We start from the raw sequence: 27,080 nt of genomic DNA, 5'->3' as shown, positions 1-27,080 counted from the left end.
AATTTTATTTATAAAGCACTTTACATCAAATATCTCAAAGTGCTACAGGTTAAAAAGAAGAAGAAAAGGTTTTAAAAAAGAAAAAACATCTAAAGGGGACCAAAAGCTTTGCTAAAAAGAAATGTCTTAAGACCTTTTTTAAAACAGTCAGTGGATTGTGGTGCCCTCAAGGTGTCAGGGAGGGCATTCCACAGACGTGGGGCAGCAGCACAGAAGGCCCTATCTCCCATGGTCCTCCGTCTGGTTCTGGGTATGTGGAGGAGGTTTGATTGAGTGGAGCGGAGGGAGCGTGTTGTGTTTTGTGGATTGATGATTTCTTTGAGATAGGGGGGTGCGTGTCCATGGATGCATTGGTGAGTGAGGAGGGAAACTTTGTACTCAATCCTGGTGGAGACGGGAAGCCAGTGGAGTGAGTGGAGAATGGGGGTAATGTGCTCATGTTTCCGCACTCTCATCAGGATCCTAGCTGCAGAGTTTTGGATGTACTGAAGCCTCTGCAGACTCTTGCTAGGAATCCCGATGAGAAGTGCGTTACAGTAGTCCAGTCTGGAGGAGACAAAAGCATGAACCAGCTTTTCAGCATCTGAGAGGGAGAGAATGGGGCGGAGTTTGGAAATGTTACGGAGGTGGTAGAAGGAGGTCTTGCAGAGGTGATTTATATGGGCTTCAAACGTGAGTTGAGAGTCCATTTTTACACCAAGATTAGTGACTGTTGATGAAAGGGGGATGTTGGCGCCAGAGAAGGTGATGCTGGTTATGGATGATGATTTGGTCTGGTGAGGGGTGCCAATCAGTATGGCTTCGGTTTTGGAGCTGTTTAGTTGGAGGAAATTGTGCTCCATCCATGACTTTATCTCCTCCAGGCAGGAGGTGAGTTTTGATGGGGATGACAGTGAGGATGGGGTTGCAGCTGTGGCATTTACATAAAGCTGCGTGTCATCAGCATAGCAGTGGAATGAAATTTTGTGACGGCTGATGATTTGGCCAAGGGGGGTGAGGTAGAGGATGAAGAGGATGGGGCCAAGGACTGATCCCTGGGGGACACCGCAGGTGACTGTGTGTGGATGTGATTTGGAGTGACCCAGGGAGATGTATTCTGTCCGGTTTGTGAGGTATGACTTGAACCAACTGAGAGCAGTGTCATTGAGTCCAGTGGTGAGGTGGAGCCGGTTTAAAAGAATGCCATGGTCGACAGTGTCAAAAGCAGCAGAAAGATCCAGGAGGATGAGGAGGGAGGGAGAGCCACCATCAGATGACATGAGGAGGTCGTTTGTGACTCTGACGAGGGCGGTCTCTGTGCTGTGAGCGGAGCGGAAACCGGACTGGAATTTTTCAAAAAGGTTATTATGTTTGAGGTGGTCCAGAAGGTGGGTGGCAACTGCTTTCTCAAGTACTTTCGATATGAAGGGGAGATTAGAAATGGGCCTATAGTTGGATAGGACGTCCGGATCAAGAGTGGGTTTTTTGAGTAATGGTCTGATTATGGCATTTTTTAAGGCAGGGGGAACGTGACCAGTTTGGAGGGAATGATTTATAATAGCGGTGATCAGGGGGGTTAGGACAGTGATATGGGTTTTCACCAGGGAGGTTGGGAGAGGGTCCAGAGGACAGGTCGAGGATTTCATCTTCCTGATGATGTTCTGCACCTCTTCTGATGAAACCACAGGAAAGCAGATTAGGGGTTGTGAGACAGTATACGCTGTAGGAACAGTTTGGGTGGGAGGACCAAAAAGGGCAGAGCGAATATGTGCAATTTTTGATGTGAAAAAATCCATGAATTTATTGCACTGCTCTTCTGTAGTGGCAGTAAGTGGAGGGGGTTGTGGTTTGAGAAGGTGATTTACGGTGGAAAAAAGCTGCTTGGAATTTCCTGGACTGTTTCTGATGGCATCGGAGTAAAACTGTGACCTTGCATCTTTGAGGGACTGAGCATATTTTTGCTGTTGCACCCGGTACATTTGTTTGTGGACAGTGAGGCCAGAGGCTTTGAAGCGCCGCTCAAGGACTCGCCCTGCTGCCTTCATCTTACGAAGCCCATCTGTGAACCAGGGAGCTGAGCGGGTGAAGGTGACTGTTCTGGTTTTAACAGGGGCATGGAGGTCCAGGAGGCTGCTCAGATGGCTGTTGTAGTAGTCCACTGCTTCATCGGCTGATGAAAAGTGTGTGGAAAGATGTTGAAAGTCTGCTGCCAAGAGTTCTGGGTTTATGTTTTTTAGGTTTCTGAAACAGATATTCCGCTTAGGCTTGGAGAGGCTGGATGGGGATTGCAGATCCATAGAAATGGCCTTGTGATCAGACACACCTAGGTCATACACCTGCAGGTTGGTGAGAGGGGCAGAATTTGTAATGACCAGGTCCAAGGTGTGTCCCCTGGTGTGCGTGGGGACATCAACAAGTTGTTTTAAATTAAAACAGTCCAGTATCTGAAGAAATTCAGCTGCAAAAGGGGAGGAGGGGGTGTCAACGTGGATGTTCAGATCACCTAAAATTATGACATCGGCAGAGGATGTGCAGAAAGTTGTGAAAAGATCTGACATCTCAGTGATAAATGACGGGTTTGGTTTTGGTGGTCGGTAAATGAGGAGGAACAGCACAGGGGAAGGGGACTTAGATTTAAATGCAAGGCATTCAAATGAAGACAGTTCAGGTAATGGTTGCAGAGATAGCTCCAGATCGCTGCGATAGATAACTGACAGGCCGCCACCGCGTCCTGTGCTGCGAGCTTTCTGGAGGTAGCTATATCCCTGGGGACAGCTCTCATTTAAAGAGGAAAAAGTATTTGGTGGGTGCCAGGTCTCTGTAATGCACATATAATCCAGACGTTTATCCAGGATATGGTCATGAATAAGGCAGGATTTGTTTGTAATAGACTGTGCATTTAAGAGTTCAATTTTGCTACTTGATGATGCAACAGGTCTTTGCACTGGCCGTAGCAGACTGAAATCCACTCCGCGTTTCCCATTTAGCTCACTGAGAGGTGTTGCCATGGAGACGTCCAAACTACTTATCCGGTGGGAGACAGCGCTCTGATGACGTATGCATGGACCGGGATGGACCGGGATGGTAGGACTTGTCTGTGAGCAGACAAACTTTCTGCGGGAACTTCTATGGATGTAGCGTGGGCGGCGGAGAAGTCCAAGTTGCTTAATCACTGCAGTGCATGGTGGAGTGAAAAAACTGTTGAGATTCATCAGCTGGTTGGGGGTGTAACTCAACATAGTGGTGGTGCCGGCGACAGCGTGGAAGAAGTGCAGGTTGTTTTTAGCCGCGTAGCCAGGATGCTAGCTACAAGGACTTCCAACTCTGCGGCAGGGGCGATGGGTGGTTTCAGACTTCCCAGATGCACTTCACGATGGCAGGGACAAGCTGAGCCCAGGTTGTCCTGTGTCCACTTTGCCAGCTGAGGTAGCAGCAGCGATGACCAATTCCAGGGAGTCTCCGAGCAGGTGTTGTACGAGCAGCAACCGCTAGACTCGAAAACTACCTGATACTGACGTTATTTTGGCCCAGCGTCAGGATGGAAAAGGAGAGACACCAGCAAGCTCGAGTCCAACACAGCTCCCACCACACAAGCAGACAGCAAGTCCAACAGCAGTGAAATAGGCCTCGCCGATGGCAACCAGCAGAAAAAAAATAAATAAAACAGTTGATCACCAAAACGACCAAAACGCGAACCGGAGACAGACCCCACAAAACGCAACAAAAGTGTGGAAAAACAAAACAAACAATCAAAACAAAAAAGGCTATCTATAACTGTACAGCTAAAGTAACGAATATACAAGAATTTAAGAAAAATAATCGGGAATAAAATAGTAAAAAATAAAAAATCCAAACAAAAAAGAGGTGACAAGGCTGTGAATAAGGATGATAAGAATAAGGACCAATGAACCTAACCAGCATGTCTTTGGACGGTGGGAGGAAGCTGGAGAACCTGGAGAGAACCCACGCAGACACAGGGAGAACATGCAGACTACACACAGAAAGGAACCAGTCGGCCTGGATTAGAACCCGGGACCTTGTGAGAAGTTAATGTCCTTCATTTATATTATTATAAACTACTGACAAACTGAACCAGGAGAACCAGAACCAGAACCAGAACCTTTCACTGTTCAGTCAACCCAGTTTTATTTAGAATATCATTAACAATCAGACAAAATCCTGAACAGAATCAGATGATCTGAAGAATGAGACACTGACCAGAGTACAGATATGAGAACAGAGCCATAATCCAGAGAATTAATGGATGAAAGGTTTAGATCACAGTCAGTATAAAGATGGATGGTGGAACAGCTCCTGTAAAATTAAGCCAAATCCAGTAGAGCTCCCCCTGGTGTCTGGCTGCAGTATAGGTCATAAGCTCCACCCCCTCCATGTTAGTGGGCGGGACTTGGGCCAAACTAAAACACAATATAATGTTGATGAATGTTCAAGTGTCAATTTTACTAAGTTTCGCTTTAGTTATTCAACACTATAGAAACGGGATGTGACATCATGATGACTACAAGTTGCCATGCCAACCGCTCCATGAAGCTACCCCATAGGGCCGTGAGAGTTGGAAAAGATAAATAAATCAGTGTACGATCCAACGTCTCCTTGTAACAGGTGGAGGTAGAGCAGAGCGTAGTATTAATTAAACTAAAACATGAGTGAGTCTGGAGGAAGTGTGGGCGGGGCATCAATATCACGGCTCGACGTGGCTCCGCCCTCAGACCATACTGATCAGACTCTGGATCCAAACTCACAAGATTGCGCCGCCCGTATCCCCGGTAACAAAGAGTCACTCCACTTCCTTTGTGGAGACACTTTGTCCATGTTTATATACATGGTTTAGACAGAGAGCTGATGGAGTTACTGATGACAGTGATGAATGGTGTCTGTTAATAAATAATAATAATGTGTTTGATAATGAAGAGAAAACATCTGGATGCTGATGTTTAGAACAGCAGCTGGTTCTGTCCTCATGGAGACTCAGTATCTCTGGTTGGCAGAAGCATGCTGGGTCCCAGGAACCCTCCTGCCACAGTCTGGTCCAGGATGACCCTGTCCCCTGTCAAGGCGCCTCCCCCCTCCTGGTGACCATAGAGGTCTGCTAGCCTCCTGAAGCTTGGTCCCCACCCTGTCAGGAAATCATAGCTCTGGTCTGAGGTTAACAAGGTTAACGAGGTTAATGAGTCTAACGAGCTGAGCGACTCGGCTGCTGATCCGCTACCCTCGAAGGCGTAGGTCTGCAGAGAGTCATAGGGGGGCGCCGTCAGGTCCAGATCCACATGCTGGAGCCGGTCCCTGATAAACTCCTGGATCAGCCGGTCTTTATCTGTCCTGACCTTCATCGTCACGGAGACAAAAACTGATTGAGAGTGGTTCCGGTGTCTCAGGGCAGACATGTCGAAGGCCTCGGTGTCCTCCTCTCCTCCACCTTCATCATCATAACGGACAATGTTCTCACGGATGTCTCGATCATCGTTCATCACCACAGGCTCCCTCCTCCTCTGTCTGATGGCGGTTATCATGGTGATACCTGAGAAGACAGGATGGGGGTGGAGTCAAGACCATGTTTTATTCTTTACAGTTCAGATGTGTGATGTGAAGGTTGAAGAGACAACAGGTAAGTCAGTCAGAGTAACTGACCCTAACCCCAACCCACAGCGTCAGCCTAAAAACATCACATCTCAGGTCTTACCTAGCAGCGTGAAGACACAGGTGATGAGGACAGCGGTGGCTGTCCTCAGGCTGTCTGGTAGCATCCACTTCTCCGGGCTGCAGTGGAGACGGTTTCCATGGAGATCACAGTGGCAGACAGTGATGGTTAATGTGTTGGTGCTGCTGAGGGATGGATGGCCACCATCTGAGATTACCACTGACAGGAAGTGGACAGGCCGATCCCGCTGAAGGAACCCGGTACGTCGGGTCAGAACAGATGCAGTGTTGTCTGAGGACAAATGGACAGAAGAGGAGACGCTGAGTGTCTCTCAGATGATAAACATTATTCAGATGAGGACCTGGTAGACTGTACCTTTGTTGTCTCTCAGGCTGAAGTTGACATTCCCAGCGTGCTCAACAGCCGCAGTAAACAGGAAGTGATGCCCATCCTCTGGTTGATCTGGATCCACAGCACTCAGAGTCCCAATGATCTGGAGGTCAGAGATCAAATATTAGGATCACATGACCATTCTTCAGTTAAAAACAGACTGGTTTCACTGGTTGATCCTAGTCATGTTAGGGAATATTGCACTACGGTCCTTTATGTTGTTGCACGTAATGAAACAGGAAACAGGAAACAGGAAACAGGAAGTGGTTAACAAGTCTGAGATGTAAACATAGCGGCACATTCAGCTGCTCATGACATGTTTGATTATTGTCATTTCACTGCTATTCAACATTAAAGCACGTGAACAAATGGAATGTCGTTCTTATCTATAATCAAACAACTGGATGCAGCAAGCAGAGATCGCCAGCACTGAAAACGGACACAAATTAATGCGTGAGTGAACGGAGAAAAGTTTGGCTAGTAACGCTACCCGGGAACCTGAATCACGCATCCGTCAGAAAAAAAAAAAAAAAAAAAAAGGAGGACTTTGATGCGTTCTTTTTGAAATCTGTTTTACGGAATAATTCCACGGATTAATTGCGCTGATGGCGCCTGTGAATGCACGTTGCCCGATTGAAGACTGTAACTATTCAGCCACACACGCAGAGGCAGCGGTGGTAGTGGCTATGCTGAACATACACGCCACCACGCACGCTGCCGCCCCCCGGGAGCCGGGCGCGAATGCAAAGATGGAGAAACTCAGGCGCCCCTCCATAGCTTTAGCTGGAACGGCCGAGACATGGTCGTACTTCATAACCCGCTGGGGTGAGTACAAGAGAGGCACTAAGCTTACTGGATCCGATGTTGTCACACAACTGCTAGAGTGCTGTGAGGAGGATCTGAGAAAAGACCTCACCCGCGCGGCAGGCAAGAGCCTAGTGGACAGTGACGAGAGAGATGTCCTAGCCGCCATGAAGGCACTCGCCGTCCGTGCAGAGAACATTATGGTGGCTCGAGTGGCCTTATCTAACATGAGACAGGGACATGAGGAGCCCATCAGATCGTTCCATGCCCGCTTGAAAGGACAGGCTGACACATGTAAATATGAGATGAAGTGCACTAAGGTGGGGTGTGACCAAGTCAATGACTTTACGGAAGAAATACTACGCGACGTGATTGCCCGTGGCATAGCGGACCAGGAAATACAGCTGGATCTGCTTGGCGAGAAAAATCAGGACATGCCATTGAAGGACATGATAGAGTACATTGAAGCCAAGGAGTCTGGGAAGCGCTCAGCGTCACGCCTGCTCGACCCTCAGAGCACAGACACGATTAGCAGCTCGTATCGACGGGGGAAGCAGCAGGACGTTCGCGCTAGGGCGGGCACCAAACCGGAGAAATCGAAGCCCAAGCCCGAAGGCACGTGCATCTACTGTGGTGAGGTGGGCCATGGCAAAACGCCTCAGTGGCGCATCAGACGTGCCGAGTGCTCTGGGTATGGCAAGACGTGCCGAAAGTGTAACCGTCAGAACCACCTCGACAGGGTCTGCCTGGGTGGCCGGCTGTCTAGGCCCCCATCCGAGGAGACGGACGGGGTGTGCAACGAGCAGCAGACAGCTGCCTTCATTGAGCTATGCACGCTCACTGTGACCAGCGCAAGCAACCAGCTACGCACGCTCCCCCTCGCTCACCACCTATATGACGACATGTGTGACAAGTGGATGAAGCGCCCATCCAACCCACAGCCGTACATCAACCTCACCCTCACCATCGAACGTGAAGATTACAAAGCGCTGGGTCTCGACCTTCAGAGACGCACCCGCGCAGTGACCCTGCCTGCTATGGCTGACACAGGGTGCCAGAGCTGCCTGATTGGCGTCAAGGTCGCCCAACAGATGGGCCTGTGTACAGAGGACCTTATTCCCGTGTCCATGACAATGAAGGCCGCGAACAATGGGGGAATACGGATTCTCGGAGCTGTGGTCGTCAGGTTCGCCGGTAACAGCGGTGACGCACGGAGATTGGAGACGCGCCAGATTGCATATGTGACGGACACCTCAGACCGTATATTCCTCTCTCGCTCAGCCTGCGTGGACCTGGGCATGATCTCGGACAAGTTCCCGACGCTTGGGGAGGTCAACCTGGCGACCTCGGAATGCGACTGCCCGCAACGTGCAGAGCCGCCGGCCAAGCCGACCATGCTCCCCATGCCAGCGACGGAGGCTAACAGAGAAGCACTGCGGGAGCACTTACTCAGAACGTACGCTCAGAGCACATTCAATACGTGCCCTCACCAGCCCCTACCCAGGATGTCCGGCCCGCCGCTCCGTCTCATGCTTGATGAGGATGCGACGCCAATCGCCTATCACACCCCCATCCCTGTGGCCATACACTGGCAAGATGAAGTGAAAGCGGGCCTCGACCAGGACGTTCGCCTTGGTGTGCTGGAGGAAGTACCCGTTGGTACGCCAGTGACGTGGTGTCACCGCATGGTGATCTGCGCGAAGAAGAATGGCAAGCCACGACGCACCGTTGACTTCCAAGCCCTGAACAAACACGCGTTCCGCGAGACCCACCACACGCAATCCCCGTTTCATCAGGCGAGACAAGTACCCAGTGGAAAACGCAAAACTGTGTTTGATGCTTGGAACGGCTACCACAGTGTCCCGCTGCACGAGGACGACCGCCACAAAACGACCTTCATCACACCGTGGGGGCGCTACCGGTACCTCTCGGCCCCACAAGGTTATTTGGCGTCGGGGGACGGTTACTCACGACGGTACGACGAGGTAGTCTCGGACATTGGCAACAAGACTAAGTGCGTGGACGACACACTGCTATGGGCTGACACAATCAAGGAGAGCTACTTCCAGGCGATACAATGGCTGGATGTATGCGGCCGGAACGGAATCATCCTCAACCCGGAGAAGTTCGTCTTCAGCGCACCTATGGTGGACTTTGCGGGCTTCACGATCACTACGACTGATGTGCGACCATGCAACCGTTACCTGGAGGCAATCCGTGACTTTCCACGACCTCGTAACATCACTGACATCAGATCATGGTTCGGACTGGTCAACCAGGTGGCCTACGCCTTCAGTATGGCTGAACGTATGCAACCATTCCGGAAGCTCTTGCAGAGTGGGATACGCTTCGAATGGTCCCCGGAGCTAGAGGACTTATTCCGTGAGTCGAAGGAGGCGATCGTTCAGGAGATCGTGCATGGCGTCCGCATCTTCGATAAGTCCAAGCCAACATGCCTCGCCACGGACTGGTCAAAGGAGGGCGTCGGCTTCTGGCTATTTCAGAAGCACTGTCGATGCGCACCGGTCCGGCCTTTCTGCTGCACCGACGGGTGGAAGGTGACCCTGGTCGGCAGCAGGTTCACGCATGCAGCTGAGTCCAGATATGCGCCCATAGAGGGCGAAGCGCTGGCAGTAGTGGACGCCTTGGACAAGGCCCGCTACTTTGTGTTGGGCTGCAGGGACCTAATTGTGGCAGTCGACCACAAGCCGCTGTTGAAGCTCCTTGGTGACAGGGCGCTTGATGACATACCCAACCCCCGCCTCAGGAACCTCAAGGAAAAGACCCTGCGTTATCGCTTCCGCATCATACACGTCCCGGGCATGAGGAACAGAGCCGCGGATGCCATGTCACGCAGGCCAGTTGGCTCCTCGCGCCCAACGCTCATGGACCTCCCGGACGACAATGCCGCCGTGGTTACCCACCCCTCACCCTGCGTATATGCTGATGTGCTGCCTCTCCTACGCCAGACTGAGCCAGAGGTCGACGACAGTGAGGAGGGCGACCTGACATGGTGTGCTGCAGGCCTCGAGTCACTGCAGTCAGTGACATGGGACCGCGTCAAGGAGGCCACCAGCAGCGACAGCGACATGCGCATGTTGGAGGAAATGGCGGTGGATGGCTTTCCTGAGTCGAGGATCGGGATGCCGGAAGCGATTCGTGGCTTCCACCAGTACCGCGAGGACATCACGTCGGCAGACGGGGTGGTCCTGTACAAAGATAGGGTAGTCATACCACCCTCACTTCGCCACGAGGTACTGAGCGCCCTTCACGCTGCCCACCAGGGTGTCTCGATGATGACTGCCCGCGCAGAATCCTCTGTGTTCTGGCCTGGCATGTCGGCTGACATCAGCACCACTCGGAACGGCTGCGAACACTGCCACCGGATGGCACCCTCACAGCCTGCGGCGCCACCGACCCCGCCCATCCCGGCCATTTACCCCTTCCAGGCGGTGTGTTCTGACTTTTTCATGCACAGGGGTATACACTACCTCGTGATAGTGGACCGCTACTCGAACTGGCCAATTATCTCCAGGTCGGCGGGTGGCGCTACCGATCTCATATGCCACCTACGTCGTGCCACGTATGGGACGCCTGAGGAGCTTGCATCAGATGGGGGGCCAGAATTCACCTCCGCCGAGACCAGGTCTTTCCTGCACAGATGGGGCGTGCACCACCGTCTCTCATCGGTGGCCTTCCCTCACAGCAACTGCCGTGCAGAAATTGGGGTGAAGACGATGAAGCGGCTCATCACCGACAACACAGGCCCGAAGGGTGAACTCGACACCGACGCTGTACAGAGGGCGATACTGCAATACCGCAATACACCGGACCCTGACACAAAGATATCACCTGCGATGTGTGTCTTCGGCCGTCCGATACGGGATTTCATCCCAATAGCCCCTGGGAGGTACAGGCCACACGAGACTTGGCGTGAGACGCTGACGGCGAGAGAGGAAGCCCTCCGCAAACGCCACATCCGCACAGCTGACGCCTTGGCGGAACACACCAAACGCCTCCCACCTCTCAAGGTGGGGGCCATGGTCCGCGTACAGAACCAGACGGGACCCCACCCTAACAAGTGGGACAGAACGGGCAGTGTCGTGGAGGTACGTCAGCATGATCAGTACGTGGTCAAGATTGACGGGTCAGGCAGGGTCACACTTCGGAACCGGAGATTCCTGCGCAAGCTCTACCCAGTTCGCAATGACCAGCCACCACCCCGGTCGATCTTTGACGATCTGGCAGCTCGCGCCACCGTGCCGTCACCTGTTGTGGTGTCACGACTGCCTGGCCTTGTGAGCGGCCCCATGACGCCCGTTACGGTGGCAGGGCCAACTCCACCACCGCCGCCATCAGCGGGCTCTCCCCGGCGCAGCACGCGGCCCACTTCTGTCGCACCAGCAGGGCGGGATCGGGACACGTCGGGTCGGGACGTCCCTCGTGCATCACTGCCGGCCTCTGCGGCCCCTGTGGCTCCTCCCCCATTGGAGCCCACCGTGGCGGCGCCGCCGGCGGCGGTCCTGCGCAGGTCCGGCAGGATGACCAGTGTGCCTGCCTGGCACAAGGACTATTCTATGGGTTAACCTACCTGTGGGTTCTGTGGGCATTATGTTGATGTTATGCACTTTGGTTATATGTTTGGTTATGTGTTTACGGCCGCCCATTCGATTCTGTTTTCTTTCAGCCTTTCTTTAGACATGTTCAGGGCTCGGGGGGAGATAGGGAATATTGCACTACGGTCCTTTATGTTGTTGCACGTAATGAAACAGGAAACAGGAAACAGGAAACAGGAAGTGGTTAACAAGTCTGAGATGTAAACATAGCGGCACATTCAGCTGCTCATGACATGTTTGATTATTGTCATTTCACTGCTATTCAACATTAAAGCACGTGAACAAATGGAATGTCGTTCTTATCTACATGTGACACCGGATTAACTGACTGGACGTTTGGATAAAAAACAGACACAGATTAAAGCAGATTTCACTGATATATGTAAATAACTCAGATTATTTATGTCAGGTCAGTGGCCGTAGGTGAGGAATCACCTATCTAGTCTGTGCTGGTGTAGTACGTGCAATAACTACCGCTCACCACTGAGTGTCGGTCAGGACACAAGACTGGAGACCATACTGCTGCTCTTTCTTCTTTAATGATCGCTCTTAATACAGTAGGACTGTACACTACCAGTCAAAAGTTTGGACACACCCTCTCATTTAATGTTTTTTCTTTATTTTCATGATTATTTACGTTGTAGATTCTCACTGAAAACATCAAAACTATGAATGAACACATATGGAATTATGTAGTAAACAAAAAAGTGTGAGATAACTAAATATGATTCATATCTTAGAGTCCTCAGAGTAACCACCCTTTGCTTTGTTGAAAGCGCTGCAAACCCTTGGACTTCTCTCAATGAGCTTCATGATGTAGTCACCTGAAATGGTTTTCACTTCACAGGTTTGCCTTGTCAGGGTTACTTTGTGGAATTCCTTGCCTTCTTAATGAGGTTGAGACCATCAACCCTTTAACTCCACCCTCCATGTCACCACAGTCTGCTGATTGTTCAGTTATGTCAGTGGAGAAACATTATTTTAATTATCTCATTATTCACAGGTGAGCTCTACCTGTCCAGGTCGTGTGTCCTCGCAGACGAACGCTTGGTCCTTGATAGCGAAGCTCGGAGGATTGTCGTTAACGTCTGTCACAGAGACCAGAACCACAGCTTTTCCCACCTGAGACGGATCCACTGAGATACAGAGACATCACCTGTCATCTACCTGTCACACACAGTCAACTAAAAAAATTCACATGGTGTCTTACAGGTCTCCGTGGCAACAACGGTGATGTTGTGCAGAGCGCTGGTCTCTCTGTCCAGACGTCGGTTTGTTCTGATTACACCTGAACTGCAATCAATGTCAAAGTAACGCTCCAAGTCGGACATCCTGTCGATGGTGTACCTGCCAGCACACACCTGCTCTTAGGATCTGGCCTAAAAGTTGCTTACTCTGGTCTCGACTCGACTTACCTGACAGGATTGGTGGAAGTGTCGGGATCATGAGCTGAAACTGATCCCACATCTGATCCAACCACAGCGTCCTCAGAAACCACCATGTGACTGACAGAGGACACGAAGACTGGGGGCTCATCCACGTCCTCCACCAGCAGCTGTACTGCCACCATGTCGCTGAAATGTCCCGCCGACAGATAACGAGTGTCCACAAAGTGATTGGACGCCTCGACACGTAGAGTGTAGCTGGACCTGGTTTCAAAATCCAGAGTCTGTGGAGAATGAGGAGGAAGTTACTGAGCATCAGCGACATGAGGGATGTGATCACCTGGAGGTCTGACAGAAACATTATCCCATGGAGTTACAGAGCCTTTTAACACACACAAATCTGAATCATCAGCAGAAATCCTCCCCTAGGACCGTCACAGAAACACTGACACGACGGAGATGTCCCAAGACCTGGATCGGGGAGTTTGACCCCATTAATTCATCAAAATATTAAAATATCACAATAAGAACATTTCTGTGGTCTCCAGAGACAAAGACTTCTACCAGTACCTTGTAGAGGGTGACCAAACCTTCCTGTGACTCTGGATCGGTGACGATCTTGAACATTTCCAGTTCATCTCCATCCAGGATCCTGTAGTCTATCTCAGCGTTGGGACCGATATCCAGATCCAGAGCTTTGATCTTAGCGACCACAGCGAACTCCGGTACAGACTCTGGCACACTGAATTGGTAATTCTCTGAGGACACAGGTGAGGACACATTCAAAGTCACAAGGACAGGAAAGAGGAGGACTCCTGTAGAAGAGTCCTAGCCAGTTTCGGTAGCTCAGAACGTCAGGTTGTAGTCTACATCTCATTGTCTCATTGTCTCCATGACATCCCAGCTAAAAGTCAGAGGCTGGACTCACTGTGAGGGAAGCGAGGAGGGTTGTCGTTGACGTCCGTCAGAGTCACGGTGACAGACGTTGTTCCCGACAGACCTCCCATCTGACCAATCATGTCTTTGGCCTGGATGACAAGCAGGTAACGGTCTCGCACCTCTCGGTCCATGTCCGGTAGAGCCGTCCGCACCACACCTTGAGAACAGGCTCAGAATGACAGACCAGTAAGATGATCCAAATTCAACAGGCTGGATGTGACAAAGACGTTCAGATGTAGAGACACCAGGTGAAAAGATTTGATCATCAAATTTGACGCTTATTATTGTCACAAACTCATCTCATTATCCTTCACATTTGTCTATCAACATCACTCATTATCCAGCTGATCAATAAAAAACTGGTCCAACTGAGTTTGCTGAAAGCAGATGTGTGTGATGAGTTCAGTTTGAAGTGTTCATCTGATCTACATTATCTCCTCTCATGAACTCCATTTACAGCTTCATGTCTGCTGCTTGGAGGGAGCTGTGTTGAGGTGATGTGTACAGGTGTTGTGTTCAGCTGATGTGTTGAGGTGATGTGTACAGGTGATGTGTTCAGGTGATGTGTACAGGTGATGTGTTCAGCTGATGTGTTGAGGTGATGTGTACAGGTGATGTGTTCAGCTGATGTGTTGAGGTGATGTGTATAGGTGATGTGTTGAGGTGATGTGTTGAGGTGATGTGTACAGGTGTTGTGTTGAGGTGATGTGTTCAGCTGATGTGTTGAGGTGATGTGTACAGGTGATGTGTACAGGTGATGTGTTGAGGTGATGTGTTGAGGTGATGTGTACAGGTGATGTGTTGAGGTGATGTGTACAGGTGATGTGTACAGGTGTTGTTTTGAGGTGATGTGTTGAGGTGATGTGTACAGGTGATGTGTTGAGGTGATGTGTATAGGTGATGTGTTGAGGTGATGTGTACAGGTGATGTGTTCAGCTGATGTGTTGAGGTGATGTGTAGAGGTGATGTGTACAGGTGATGTGTTGAGGTGATGTGTAGAGGTGATGTGTACAGGTGATGTGTTGAGGTGATGTGTTGAGGTGATGTGTACAGGTGATGTGTTCAGCTGATGTGTTGAGGTGATGTGTTGAGGTGATGTGTTGAGGTGATGTGTACAGGTGATGTGTATAGGTGATGTGTTGAGGTGATGTGTACAGGTGATGTGTTGAGGTGATGTGTACAGGTGATGTGTACAGGTGATGTGTTCAGCTGATGTGTACAGGTGATGTGTTGAGGTGATGTGTACAGGTGATGTGTACAGGTGATGTGTTGAGGTGATGTGTACAGGTGATGTGTTGAGGTGATGTGTATAGGTGATGTGTACAGGTGTTGTGTTCAGGTGATGTGTTGAGGTGATGTGTACAGGTGATGTGTTGAGGTGATGTGTACAGGTGATGTGTTGAGGTGATGTGTTCAGGTGTCTTCTCACCTGTCCTTGGCTCCACAGAGAAGTATGGCTGACCCTGCAGGATGCTGTAAACCAGTCTGGCAGAGTTTCCATAAGTTGGATCATCAGCATCGGTCGCCACCACTGTCACCACAGACGTCCCTGAAGAAAAACCCCCACAATGATTCAAAATCAAACTTTATTATTATTTATTTATTTATTTAAAAAAGATAGAATAAACATTTCAAACAAATCTATCTACCTCTGAGGACGAGACTAGATAGTGTGTCTGAGACTGATTAGTTACTGGTCTAAGGTAGAAGTAAGGTAGGAGTCTATTTTGAGAAAATCAGTGTCCTACATTTAGCCTCTTAGTCAGTGGCTGTGGAGTGAATAGTTCATCCCAGATGCTGCAGATGTCTCAGTGAAGGTGAATGACACTGGTTAAAACCTCTACTAACAGTTATTGAGGTCCAGGGGATAGGAGTGGTTCTAGACTCACCTACAGGACACTGCTCAGCGACCTGAGCAGAGTACGGTCCGTCCAAGAACTTGGGCTCATTGTCGTTGATGTCCTGAACTTTGATGATGAACTTGGACTCGGGTTCAATCAAAGAGTTGGTGTTTCTGTCTCTAGCCTGAGCTCTCAGGGAGTAGTAGGCCTGCTGTTCCCGGTCCAGTCTTTTGACTGCGTGGATGTCCCCTGTGTCCTCATCGACGGTGAAGACAGACATTGCTCCTTCACCACTCAGGACATATCTCACCTGACCGTCACCTTTGTCCACATCAGAGTGAAGCTGGTGGGACACGAGCAGTTAGACCATCAGAGACAAACAGTTAGACCACTAGAGACAGACCATCAGCTGTTGACTATAAAACATTTGTAGTCTGTTGTAGTCTGATGTAGTCTGATGTAGTCTGTTGTAGTCTGATGTAGTCTGGTGTAGTCTGATGTAGTCTGTTGTAGTCTGATTTAGTCTGGTGTAGTCTGATGTAGTCTGGTGTAGTCTGTTGTAGTTTGATGTAGCCTGTTGTAGTCTGGTGTAGTCTGGTGTAGTCTGATTTAGTCTGTTGTAGTCTGATGTAGTCTGATGTAGTCTGGTGTAGTCTGTTGTAGTTTGATGTAGCCTGTTGTAGTCTGGTGCAGTCTGATTTAGTCCGTTGTCATCTGATGTAGTCTGATTTAGTCTGTTGTAGTCTGGTGTAGTCTGTTGTAGTCTGATGTAGTCTGTTGTAGTCTGGTGTAGTCTGATGTAGTCTGGTGTAGTCTGTTGTAGTCTGGTGCAGTCTGATGCAGTCTGATGCAGTCTGTTGTAGTCTGGTGTAGTCTGTTGTAGTCTGATGTAGTCTGTTGTAGTCTGGTGTAGTCTGATGTAGTCTGGTGTAGTCTGTTGTAGTCTGATGCAGTCTGATGCAGTCTGGTGTAGTCTGGTGTAGTCTGGTGTAGTCTGTTGTAGTCTGATGTAGTCTGGTGTAGTCTGATGTAGTCAGTTGTAGTCCGATGTAGTCCGGTGTAGTCTGGTGTAGTCTGTAGTCTGGTGCAGTCTGATGCAGTCTGGTGTAGTCTGTTGTAGTCTGATGCAGTCTGATGTAGTCTGTTGTAGTCTGATGTAGTCAGTTGTAGTCCGATGTAGTCCGGTGTAGTCTGGTGTAGTCTGTAGTCTGGTGCAGTCTGATGCAGTCTGGTGTAGTCTGTTGTAGTCTGATGCAGTCTGATGTAGTCTGTTGTAGTCTGATGTAGTCTGTTGTAGTCTGTTGAAGTCTGATGTAGTCTGATTTAGTCTGGTGTAGTCTGATGTAGTCTGTTGTAGTCTGATGTAGTCTGTTGTAGTCTGATTTAGTCTGTTGTAGTCTGATGTAGTCTGATTTAGTCTGTTGTAGTCTGTTGTAGTCTGATGTAGTCTGTTGTAGTCTGATGTAGTCTGATGTAGTCTGTTGTAGTCTGATTTAGTCTGTTGTAGTCTGATGTAGTCTGATGTAGTCTGTTGTAGTCTGGTGTAGTCTGGTGTAGTCTGTTGTAGTCTGATGTAGTCTGTTGTAGTCTGATTTAGTCTGGTGTAGTCTGTTGTAGTCTGATTTAGTCTGTTGCAGTCTGATGTAGTCTGTTGTAGTCTGATGTAGTCTGCTGTAGTCTGGTGTAGTCTGATTTAGTCTGTTGTAGTCTGTTGTAGTCTGATGTAGTCTGATGTAGTCTGGTGTTGTCTGATTTAGTCTGTTGTAGTCTGATGTAGTCTGGTGTAGTCTGATGTAGTCTGGTGTAGTCTGATGTAGTCTGTTGTAGTCTGATTTAGTCTGGTGTAGTCTGTTGTAGTCTGATTTAGTCTGTTGTAGTCTGATGTAGTCTGATTTAGTCTGTTGTAGTCTGATTTAGTCTGTTGTAGTCTGATGTAGTCTGTTGTAGTCTGGTGCAGTCGGATTTAGTCCGTTGTAGTCTGATGTAGTCTGATTTAGTCTGATTTAGTCTGTTGTAGTCTGATGTAGTCCGTTGTAGTCTGATGTAGTCTGGTGTAGTCAGTTGTAGTCCGATGTAGTCCGGTGTAGTCTGGTGTAGTCTGTAGTCTGGTGCAGTCTGATGCAGTCTGATGTAGTCTGATGCAGTCTGATGTAGTGTGGTGTAGTCTGTTGTAGTCTGATGTAGTCTGATGTAGTCTGATGTAGTCTGTTGTAGTCTGATGTAGTCTGTTGTAGTCTGATTTAGTCTGTTGTAGTCTGATGTAGTCTGATGTAGTCTGATTTAGTCTGTTGTAGTCTGTTGTAGTCTGATGTAGTCTGTTGTAGTCTGATTTAGTCTGTTGTAGTCTGATGTAGTCTGTTGTAGTCTGATTTAGTCTGTTGTAGTCTGATGTAGTCTGGTGTAGTCTGTTGTAGTCTGATGTAGTCTGTTGTAGTCTGATTTAGTCTGTTGTAGTCTGATGTAGTCTGTTGTAGTCTGGTGTAGTCTGATGTAGTCTGTTGTAGTCTGATGCAGTCTGATGTAGTCTGGTGTAGCCTGTTGTAGTCTGTTGTAGTCTGATGTAGTCTGGTGTAGTCCGATGTAGTCCGGTGTAGTCTGGTGTAGTCTGTAGTCTGGTGCAGTCTGATGCAGTCTGATGTAGTGTGGTGTAGTCTGTTGTAGTCTGATGTAGTCTGTTGTAGTCTGATGTAGTCTGTTGTAGTCTGTTGTAGTCTGTTGTAGTCTGATGTAGTCTGTTGTAGTCTGATGTAGTCTGTTGTAGTCTGTTGTAGTCTGATTTAGTCTGTTGTAGTCTGATGTAGTCTGATGTAGTCTGATGTAGTCTGATTTAGTCTGTTGTAGTCTGTTGTAGTCTGATGTAGTCTGTTGTAGTCTGATTTAGTCTGTTGTAGTCTGATGTAGTCTGATGCAGTCTGCTGTTGTCTGGTGTAGTCTGATTTAGTCTGGTGTAGTCTGGTGTAGTCTGTTGTAGTCTGTTGTAGTCTGGTGTAGTCTGTTGTAGTCTGATGTAGTCTGGTGCAGTCTGATGTAGTCTGATGTAGTCTGTTGTAGTCTGGTGCAGTCTGATGTAGTCTGGTGTAGTCTGATGTAGTCTGATGTAGTCTGGTGTAGTCTGATGTAGTCTGTTGTAGTGTGATTTAGTCTGTTGTAGTCTGGTGTAGTCTGTTGTAGTCTGGTGTAGTCTGATGTAGTCTGGTGTAGTCTGTTGTAGTCTGGTGCAGTCTGTTGTAGTCTGTTGTAGTCTGATGTAGTCCGGTGTAGTCTGATGTAGTCTGTTGTAGTCTGTTGTAGTCTGATGTAGTCTGTTTTAGTCTGTTTTAGTCTGATATAGTCTGATGTAGTCTTATGTAGTCTGATTTAGTCTGGTGTAGTCTGTTGTAGTCTGATGTAGTCTGTTGTAGTCTGATGTAGTCTGTTGTAGTCTGTTGTAGTCTGATGTAGTCTGGTGTAGTCTGATGTAGTCTGTTGTAGTCTGTTGTAGTCTGATGTAGTCTGTTTTAGTCTGTTTTAGTCTGATATAGTCTGATGTAGTCTTATGTAGTCTGATTTAGTCTGTTGTAGTCTGTTGTAGTCTGATGTAGTCTGTTGTAGTCTGATGTAGTCTGTTGTAGTCTGATTTAGTCTGTTGCAGTCTGATGTAGTCTGATGTATTCTGATTTAGTCTGTTGTAGTCTGTTGTAGTCTGATGTAGTCTGTTGTAGTCTGATTTAGTCTGTTGTAGTCTGATGTAGTCTGTTGTAGTCTGATTTAGTCTGTTGTAGTCTGATGTAGTCTGGTGTAGTCTGTTGTAGTCTGATGTAGTCTGTTGTAGTCTGATTTAGTCTGTTGTAGTCTGATGTAGTCTTTTGTAGTCTGGTGTAGTCTGATGTAGTCTGTTGTAGTCTGATGCAGTCTGATGTAGTCTGGTGTAGCCTGTTGTAGTCTGTTGTAGTCTGATGTAGTCTGGTGTAGTCCGATGTAGTCCGGTGTAGTCTGGTGTAGTCTGTAGTCTGGTGCAGTCTGATGCAGTCTGATGTAGTGTGGTGTAGTCTGTTGTAGTCTGATGTAGTCTGTTGTAGTCTGATGTAGTCTGTTGTAGTCTGTTGTAGTCTGATGTAGTCTGTTGTAGTCTGATGTAGTCTGTTGTAGTCTGTTGTAGTCTGATGTAGTCTGTTGTAGTCTGATTTAGTCTGTTGTAGTCTGATGTAGTCTGATGTAGTCTGATTTAGTCTGTTGTAGTCTGTTGTAGTCTGATGTAGTCTGTTGTAGTCTGATTTAGTCTGTTGTAGTCTGATGTAGTCTGATGCAGTCTGCTGTTGTCTGGTGTAGTCTGATTTAGTCTGGTGTAGTCTGGTGTAGTCTGTTGTAGTCTGTTGTAGTCTGGTGCAGTCTGATGTAGTCTGATGTAGTCTGTTGTAGTCTGGTGCAGTCTGATGTAGTCTGGTGTAGTCTGATGTAGTCTGATGTAGTCTGGTGTAGTCTGATGTAGTCTGTTGTAGTCTGATTTAGTCTGTTGTAGTCTGGTGTAGTCTGTTGTAGTCTGGTGTAGTCTGATGTAGTCTGGTGTAGTCTGTTGTAGTCTGGTGCAGTCTGTTGCAGTCTGTTGTAGTCTGATGTAGTCCGGTGTAGTCTGATGTAGTCTGTTGTAGTCTGTTGTAGTCTGATGTAGTCTGTTTTAGTCTGTTTTAGTCTGATATAGTCTGATGTAGTCTTATGTAGTCTGATTTAGTCTGGTGTAGTCTGTTGTAGTCTGATGTAGTCTGTTGTAGTCTGATGTAGTCTGTTGTAGTCTGTTGTAGTCTGATGTAGTCTGGTGTAGTCTGATGTAGTCTGTTGTAGTCTGTTGTAGTCTGATGTAGTCTGTTTTAGTCTGTTTTAGTCTGATATAGTCTGATGTAGTCTTATGTAGTCTGATTTAGTCTGTTGTAGTCTGTTGTAGTCTGATGTAGTCTGTTGTAGTCTGATTTAGTCTGTTGTAGTCTGATGTAGTCTGTTGTAGTCTGATTTAGTCTGTTGTAGTCTGATGCAGTCTGATGTAGTCTGTTGTAGTCTGGTGTAGTCTGGTGTAGTCTGTTGTAGTCTGATGTAGTCTGTTGTAGTCTGATTTAGTCTGGTGTAGTCTGTTGTAGTCTGATTTAGTCTGTTGCAGTCTGATGTAGTCTGGTGTAGTCTGATGTTGTCTGGTGTAGTCTGATTTAGTCTGTTGTAGTCTGGTGTAGTCTGATGTAGTCTGTTGTAGTCTGGTGTAGTCTGTTGTAGTCTGTTGTAGTCTGATGTAGTCTGTTGTAGTCTGATGTGGTCTGCTGTAGTCTGGTGTAGTCTGATTTAGTCTGTTGTAGTCTGGTGTAGTCTGATGTAGTCTGTTGAAGTCTGATGTAGTCTGTTGTAGTCTGTTGTAGTCTGGTGCAGTCTGATGTTGTCTGGTGTAGTCTGATGTAGTCTGATGTAGTCTGTTGTAGTCTGTTGTAGTCTGATGTAGTCTGTTGTAGTCTGATGTAGTCTGATGTAGTCTGTTGTAGTCTGTTGTAGTCTGATGTAGTCTGGTGCAGTCTGATGTAGTCTGGTGTAGTCTGTTGTAGTCTGATGTAGTCTGTTGTAGTCTGATGTAGTCTGATGTAGTCTGGTGTAGTCTGTTGTAGTCTGTTGTAGTCTGATGTAGTCTGGCGCAGTCTGATGTAGTCTGATGTAGTCTGTTGTAGTCTGTTGTAGTCTGATGCAGTCTGGTGCAGTCTGATGTAGTCTGGTGCAGTCTGTTGTAGTCTGTTGTAGTCTGTTGCAGTCTGATGTAGTCTGATGTAGTCTGTTGTAGTCTGATGTAGTCTGGTGTAGTCTGATGTAGTCTGGTGTAGTCTGGTGTAGTCTGGTTACTGAGGACTCTGTTTCTTGCGCCATATCTGTACAGTTACACATGTATTTATTTATTAATACTAGGTATGCTCAATGAACTCCTGTTTTTGTCTTTGCTTCGATATGATTAGGGCCCAAACAACAAAGTAGCAGGGGCCCAATTGGGCCATGCAACGGGAGTTGCAAGGACCCTATTGTTTTCGTCCTTTCCGCCTCTTTCCTCTGCTTTATTTGTGCATAAACATGCACGAAAAGTCCTGAAAATTTGCAGACGCCTTCGTTCGCCCGGAAGTTTTAATCTGTGAGGGTCTTGAGCACGGGCGTGGCAAAATGGCTCTGTAGCGCCATCTACGGTCCAGCCCCTGAAGCCTGTTGTGCCTAAAAATCTGAAAATTTGCACACATATGTAACATCCCAGGACGCACAAAAAGTCGATTGGAGCCATATTGTAAACCCAACAGGAAGAATGTTATTTGACTTAAACTGTGAAAATTGGATATATTTTTTGTTTGTAGTTTTATACTTCCAGGCTTGATGCCTTACCAGATTGACTTCAAAAGTTGGAAATAAGTTGTTGAAAGAAAGGCGAAGGAAACTCACATAAGTTTTTGACTTTTTGTTGAAGGGGCGTGGCCGTTCTGGCCCCTCAAAGTTCCATGACTCGCCATGAAACAGGAAGTTGCATTAAACATGCTGTAATTCAGCCATACTTTATCCAAACTGCGTCAAACTTTACAGTATTGTTAATGGTCCCTAACTGCACACATCCATATGTCAATATTCATACAATTATTGTAGCGCCACCTATTATAAACAGGAAATGTCTTCTTTTGTAGTGTGTTTGTAGTGTGACCTGCTGTTACTGTCAGGGTGATTGGATTCACTTCCAATTTTGTCAGGACAGACTTACACTTGTCATGATGACTTACTGCGAAAGTTGTGAGTTTTCGTTGAAATTTGGGGCTGTTCTGGTTGTGAAAGTGAAATGACGGACAGTCTCCTTAATTCTGGCATCATTTCAAGTAGTGTGCTACTTCATCCAGCACATGGATCCATAGCATTTCTCTCTGATGGGTTCTCTATCTGTGTGTTGTGTGTTGTGTGTGTGGGTGTGTGTCTTTGAAGCTGTTTTAACATACTTTGATGCCACAGAGAGAAAACATTCAAAACAGCCAAGACTTACAGCTGTCACAGATGATGTACACTGTATATACCCAGCTGGCCCAGATGGGTCCCTCCATATGAGCTGGTTCTGGTTCTGTTCAAGGTTTCTTCCTGTTAAAAGGGAGTTTTTCCTGCCACCGTCTCCTTCAGGCTGCTCTGGGGGTTTCAGGCCGGGTTTTTGTAAAGCGTCTTGAGACGATTTGTATTGTTATTGACGCTATATAAATAAAATTGAATTGAATTAAATTGAAAAATATTCATGATGGACAGACTGTGCATTGTGCCATGGTGCATTGTTACTCCAGTGTATCCCCTGAGAACTGCAGTAACCCCACCGTTGCCGGTCCCCGACAGGGTTGGGTGCGATGGCCCGTTCAACGCTGCTTGCAGCTTTAATTTATCTATTTTTTGTTGTTTGTGCTTTGTTAGAATGATCATTTATACTCTTGTTTTTCTGTTGTGCTGTGACTGGACCTCAGGACTTAGTTTTGTTCCATTTCATGTTTTGGAACGACAATAAAAAACACGTGTTCTTAGGTTCTCCTGACTGGCCAGTGTGATGTGGAGTGGGTGGGGGGAGTTGTCCACGGTGATCTCCACCGAAGCATTTTTCCTCCTCATGTCCACAACCAGTTCTTTTGACTTTGTCACATTCAGCTGAAGGAAGTTGTCCTTGCATCATGTGACAAAGTTTCCCACCGTTCTGTACTATACCTCCTCACCATCACTGATACATCCTACTACTGCAGAGTCATCAGAAAACTTCTGAAGGTGGCAGGACTCTGTCTGGTATTTTAAGTCCGTGGTGGAGATGGAGCAGTTGAAGAGGAAGAGGACTGTCCCCTGTGGAGCCCCAGTACTGCTGACCACCCTGTCTGATGCACCGTATTGCAGCCGCACATACTGTGCTAGTCAATGATCTAGGACACCAGGGGGGCATCAACCTGCATAGCTTTGAGGTTCTCACCCAAAGGAGTCGGCCTGATGGTGTTAAAAGCACTGGAAAAGTCAAAGAATGTGACCATCACAGTGCTCACAGATTTTCCAGGTAAGCATATGCACCGTTGAGACGAAGATGGTGGCATCCTCGACTCTGGTAGGCAAATGGAATGGGTCCAGGTGGGTGTCGACCATGTCCCACACCTGTTCCAGAACAAGTCTCTCAGGGGTCTTCATGATGTGGGAGGTCTTTGGGGCTGCTGGAGCATGAGGCAGAATGCCTTCCACAGCACAGGTACCCCCTGAAGATTCAGGTTCATATTGAAGACCAGCAGGGGGACACAGGCCCTAAGCACCCCGGGGCAGACGCCATCTGGGTCTACAGCCTTCCATACATGGAGTCTCATCAGACATCTTCTCAGCTGGTCAGCTGTGTAGCAAGTCATCGTGGTTGTCATTGGACAAGGGTTGCTACTGTGCTCTTGGAGAGGGCAGTTAGTGGAGGTGACGTTTGGGGGAGCAGGGACATTACTAGGGGCAGGAGAAGGAATGGTGATGCCGTTGTTGATGTTAATGGCAGCTCATAGATGGGCTTGTGGGGGCTGGGTGGAGGCTGCTGTGTCAAATCTCTCCTCTCCACACCACCCACACATTGTCCTGCTGGGGTTTCCCCTCCAGCTTCCTCCTATACTTCTCTTTGACCTCAGTGATCATCTCCTCACAGTTCTTGGCGTTCAGAATGGCGTTAATGCTGTTTGCATCCTTCACATTAGCATAAAGCAAGTCCAGTGTGAGTCAACATACTGTGTGAAGTTGGTCAGTGTTGGAGACATGGTTGAAGTATCGTATTACACCACAAGGTGTAAAAACTCCAAAACAGCAGTTTGACACCAGTCTATGTAATATTTTACAATTCAATCCGTGCAATATTTTTACCGTATTCTATTTCATTATTTATCTTTTATAAGCTACTCTTTTTGCTCTTGTTATTTTTTATTCTGCCTTTTCTGTAAGCTGTTGTAAACTGCAATTTCCCCATTGCGGGACTAATAAAGGTTTTTCTTATTCTTATTCTCAAGTAACCTGACATTACTATCAGAGTATTTGGGTTTTTAGTTTGCCGTCTATCAATGATGCCATGAGTGACGTTACATGCGTCGTTGGGTTATCAGAGGCTGGGATGTAAACAGTCACGGTGATAAATATGTCCAGAGCTCCACCGCCAACAGTTCATTATCAGAGCAGCATGTTCCTTGGTCTCGATGTGGTCAGAGTTACACCACCTGTTGTTAACTAAAAGGGAAAGACCTCCTCTTCTCCTGTCCCTGGCTACCTGGACGGTCTGAAAGTTGATACTAGCGTTGTGAAACCTGGACCAAAACCAACACCAGGATCAGTATCAGGACCAGGACTAACACTTGACCAGGACAAGGACCAGAACCTGGTTTACCAGGACGAGGACCATAACTGGGACCAGGACTAACACTTGACCTGGACCAAGACCAGGGCTATGTGAAGTTCCGTTGGATCAGTGATCCTGTCAATCAGTAATCAAACAGTAATCAGTTTTGATCGTTACCTTTCCGATGTACAAAGGCTCATCTCCTGTGTACTCCTCCAGAATGAAGAACTGGTTCCAGACCCAGCTTCTCCTCGTCCTCTGGGGGAAATGGACCTCAGTTCTTCTGGACTTGTGGGGAAGGAGGACCGAGTTCAGCGTCATCGCTCTGCAGCCTGACTCCTCCCACAGGTACAGGACAAACAAACTGAGCACGCTCAGATCACAGAGACAGTTCATCTCTGAGACGGATGATGTCCAACGAAAATATACTGTCAGAGGCAGAGACGGCAAAGAAATCAGTCTTTACACTCTGTCCACTCTGTCCAGTGCTCATCAGCCCTTTGAGACAAACACAAAGATTTACTGAATATAATATAATATAATAAAATATAATATACAAGCTTCAAGTGTCAAGCTTTTAGTTTCAATCACATTCAAAGCAGCAAAATCTTCTTCATAATATAAAATACCTTAAGCTGTAGACATACACTAAAAGATAAAAAATCTCCTGTACAGCTGCTTTTTTATTGCTGTTGTTTCTGTCACATTTGATTTATACTGAATGTGTTAATTTCTTACTGAGTAAACAAGATATAAAATATAAACTGGTTAGATGTGCTGATGTTAAAATGTGTCTGTTATTAACCTGCAGCTCCTCCCGATGACTCTGCTCCACTAAAACATCTCAGATCTGATAGAAAGTAGAAGATTTACCGTTGAGCTGCTGGTTCTCTGGTTATTGATCCTGTTGACTCCTGGAGAATGAAATGAGAAGCAGCCGCTGATCTCTGATCTCTGATCTCTGTTTGAATCCTGCAAATGTTCAGCTGGAGGGGGGAGTCAGCTCCTCCCCCATTAGGAAGGGAGAGAAGAGTCTCATGAGACATCAGCTCTCATTCACACATGGGTGAGTTTCATAAATCTTTGAGCATCTTTAGCCTCAAACAGGATTCACTTAAAACACCAAAATTATTATTATTATTATTATTATTACATTCTACTGTTCTGTCCACTCTGTCCGTTTTATCTCAGAGTTCATCACATGTGAAGAGATAAATCCTGATGCTCTGAAATGTGTCGCTGTAATCTGCCGACATTTGATCCAGATTAAATAGCTCAGCTTTCAGCTCCACTGTTGGTTTATGACCTGGACTGAGTCAAAATGACAAAGATAAACTGTCCACTCTGTCCAGTTTGTCCAGGAGATTTGGACAGTGCCGAATAGAAGACACTATAGGAGACCAGAGGAGACTAGAGGACATCAGAGGAAATCAGAGGAGACTAGAGGACACTAAAAGAGACTAGAGGAGGACTGATGAGCTCCTGCAGGGCTCGGTATGAAGCCGAATCCTCGACCTTTCCGTTGGACAGCAGGACAGAAAGGACAAATACCAGACAAGCTGCAGGAGGTTCATCTTAGAGGAGAAGAAGAAGAAACCCAGAGTGTTTTATCTTTGTCTCTGTCTCTGTCTCTCCACATGGACATACATGGATCAAAATGCGTGTCGACGAGACAGGAGGACAATCAGATCATTTTAGATCAGTCTACATAGACAGAAGAAGGAAAACTCCTTCACAGCAACACTTTTATTATTCTAGTAATTCATTCATTCATTCATTCATTCATTCATTCTCTGCAACTTCTTGTCCTGTGAAGGGTAGTGGGGGGGGGGGGGGTTCTGTGTCTGGTTCTGTCTCTGGTCCTGTGTCTGGTTCTGTCGCTGGTCCTGTGTCTGGCTCTGTCTCTTGTCCTGTGTCTGGCTCTGTCTCTTGTCCTGTGTCTGGTTCTGTGTCTGGTTCTGTCTCTGGTTCTGTGTCTGGTCCTGTGTCTGGCTCTGTCTCTGGTCCTGTGTCTGGTTCTGTGTCTGGTCCTATCGCTGGTCCTGTGTCTGGTCCTGTGTCTGGTCCTGTGTCTGGTTCTGTCTCTGGTCCTGTATCTGGTTTTGTCTCTGGTCCTGTCTCTGGTTCTGTCTCTGG

The 27,080-nt window shown here is 47.5% G+C and overlaps 1 protein-coding gene across 1 annotated transcript; it reads right to left on the bottom strand.

Annotated features, from left to right (window-relative positions):
* Nucleotides 1-4,958: 4,958 nt before the first annotated feature.
* Nucleotides 4,959-25,729, bottom strand: LOC311509830 (cadherin-7-like; the record flags this gene model as incomplete). The annotated part of the gene is made up of 18 exons (XM_084575266.1): nt 25,122-25,729; nt 15,662-15,956; nt 15,202-15,321; nt 13,762-13,929; nt 13,404-13,591; nt 12,864-13,117; nt 12,659-12,795; nt 12,463-12,584; nt 11,029-11,390; nt 10,685-10,906; nt 10,537-10,641; nt 9,843-10,041; nt 8,333-8,574; nt 8,092-8,265; nt 7,780-8,005; nt 6,014-6,131; nt 5,681-5,929; nt 4,959-5,518 (listed from the first exon to the last, which is right to left on the bottom strand). The coding sequence occupies exons 1-18, from the start codon at nt 25,338-25,340 to the stop codon at nt 4,959-4,961; spliced, it is 3,960 nt and encodes a 1,319-aa protein (XP_084431392.1). The 5' UTR covers nt 25,341-25,729.
* Nucleotides 25,730-27,080: the final 1,351 nt, after the last annotated feature.

Source organism: Chelon labrosus, assembly GCF_963514085.1.
Source record: "Chelon labrosus genome assembly, contig: SCAFFOLD_123, whole genome shotgun sequence".
NCBI lineage: Eukaryota > Metazoa > Chordata > Actinopteri > Mugiliformes > Mugilidae > Chelon > Chelon labrosus.
Note: the sequence above shows the minus strand (reverse complement) of the source record. Positions and strands in the feature narration are given on the sequence as shown.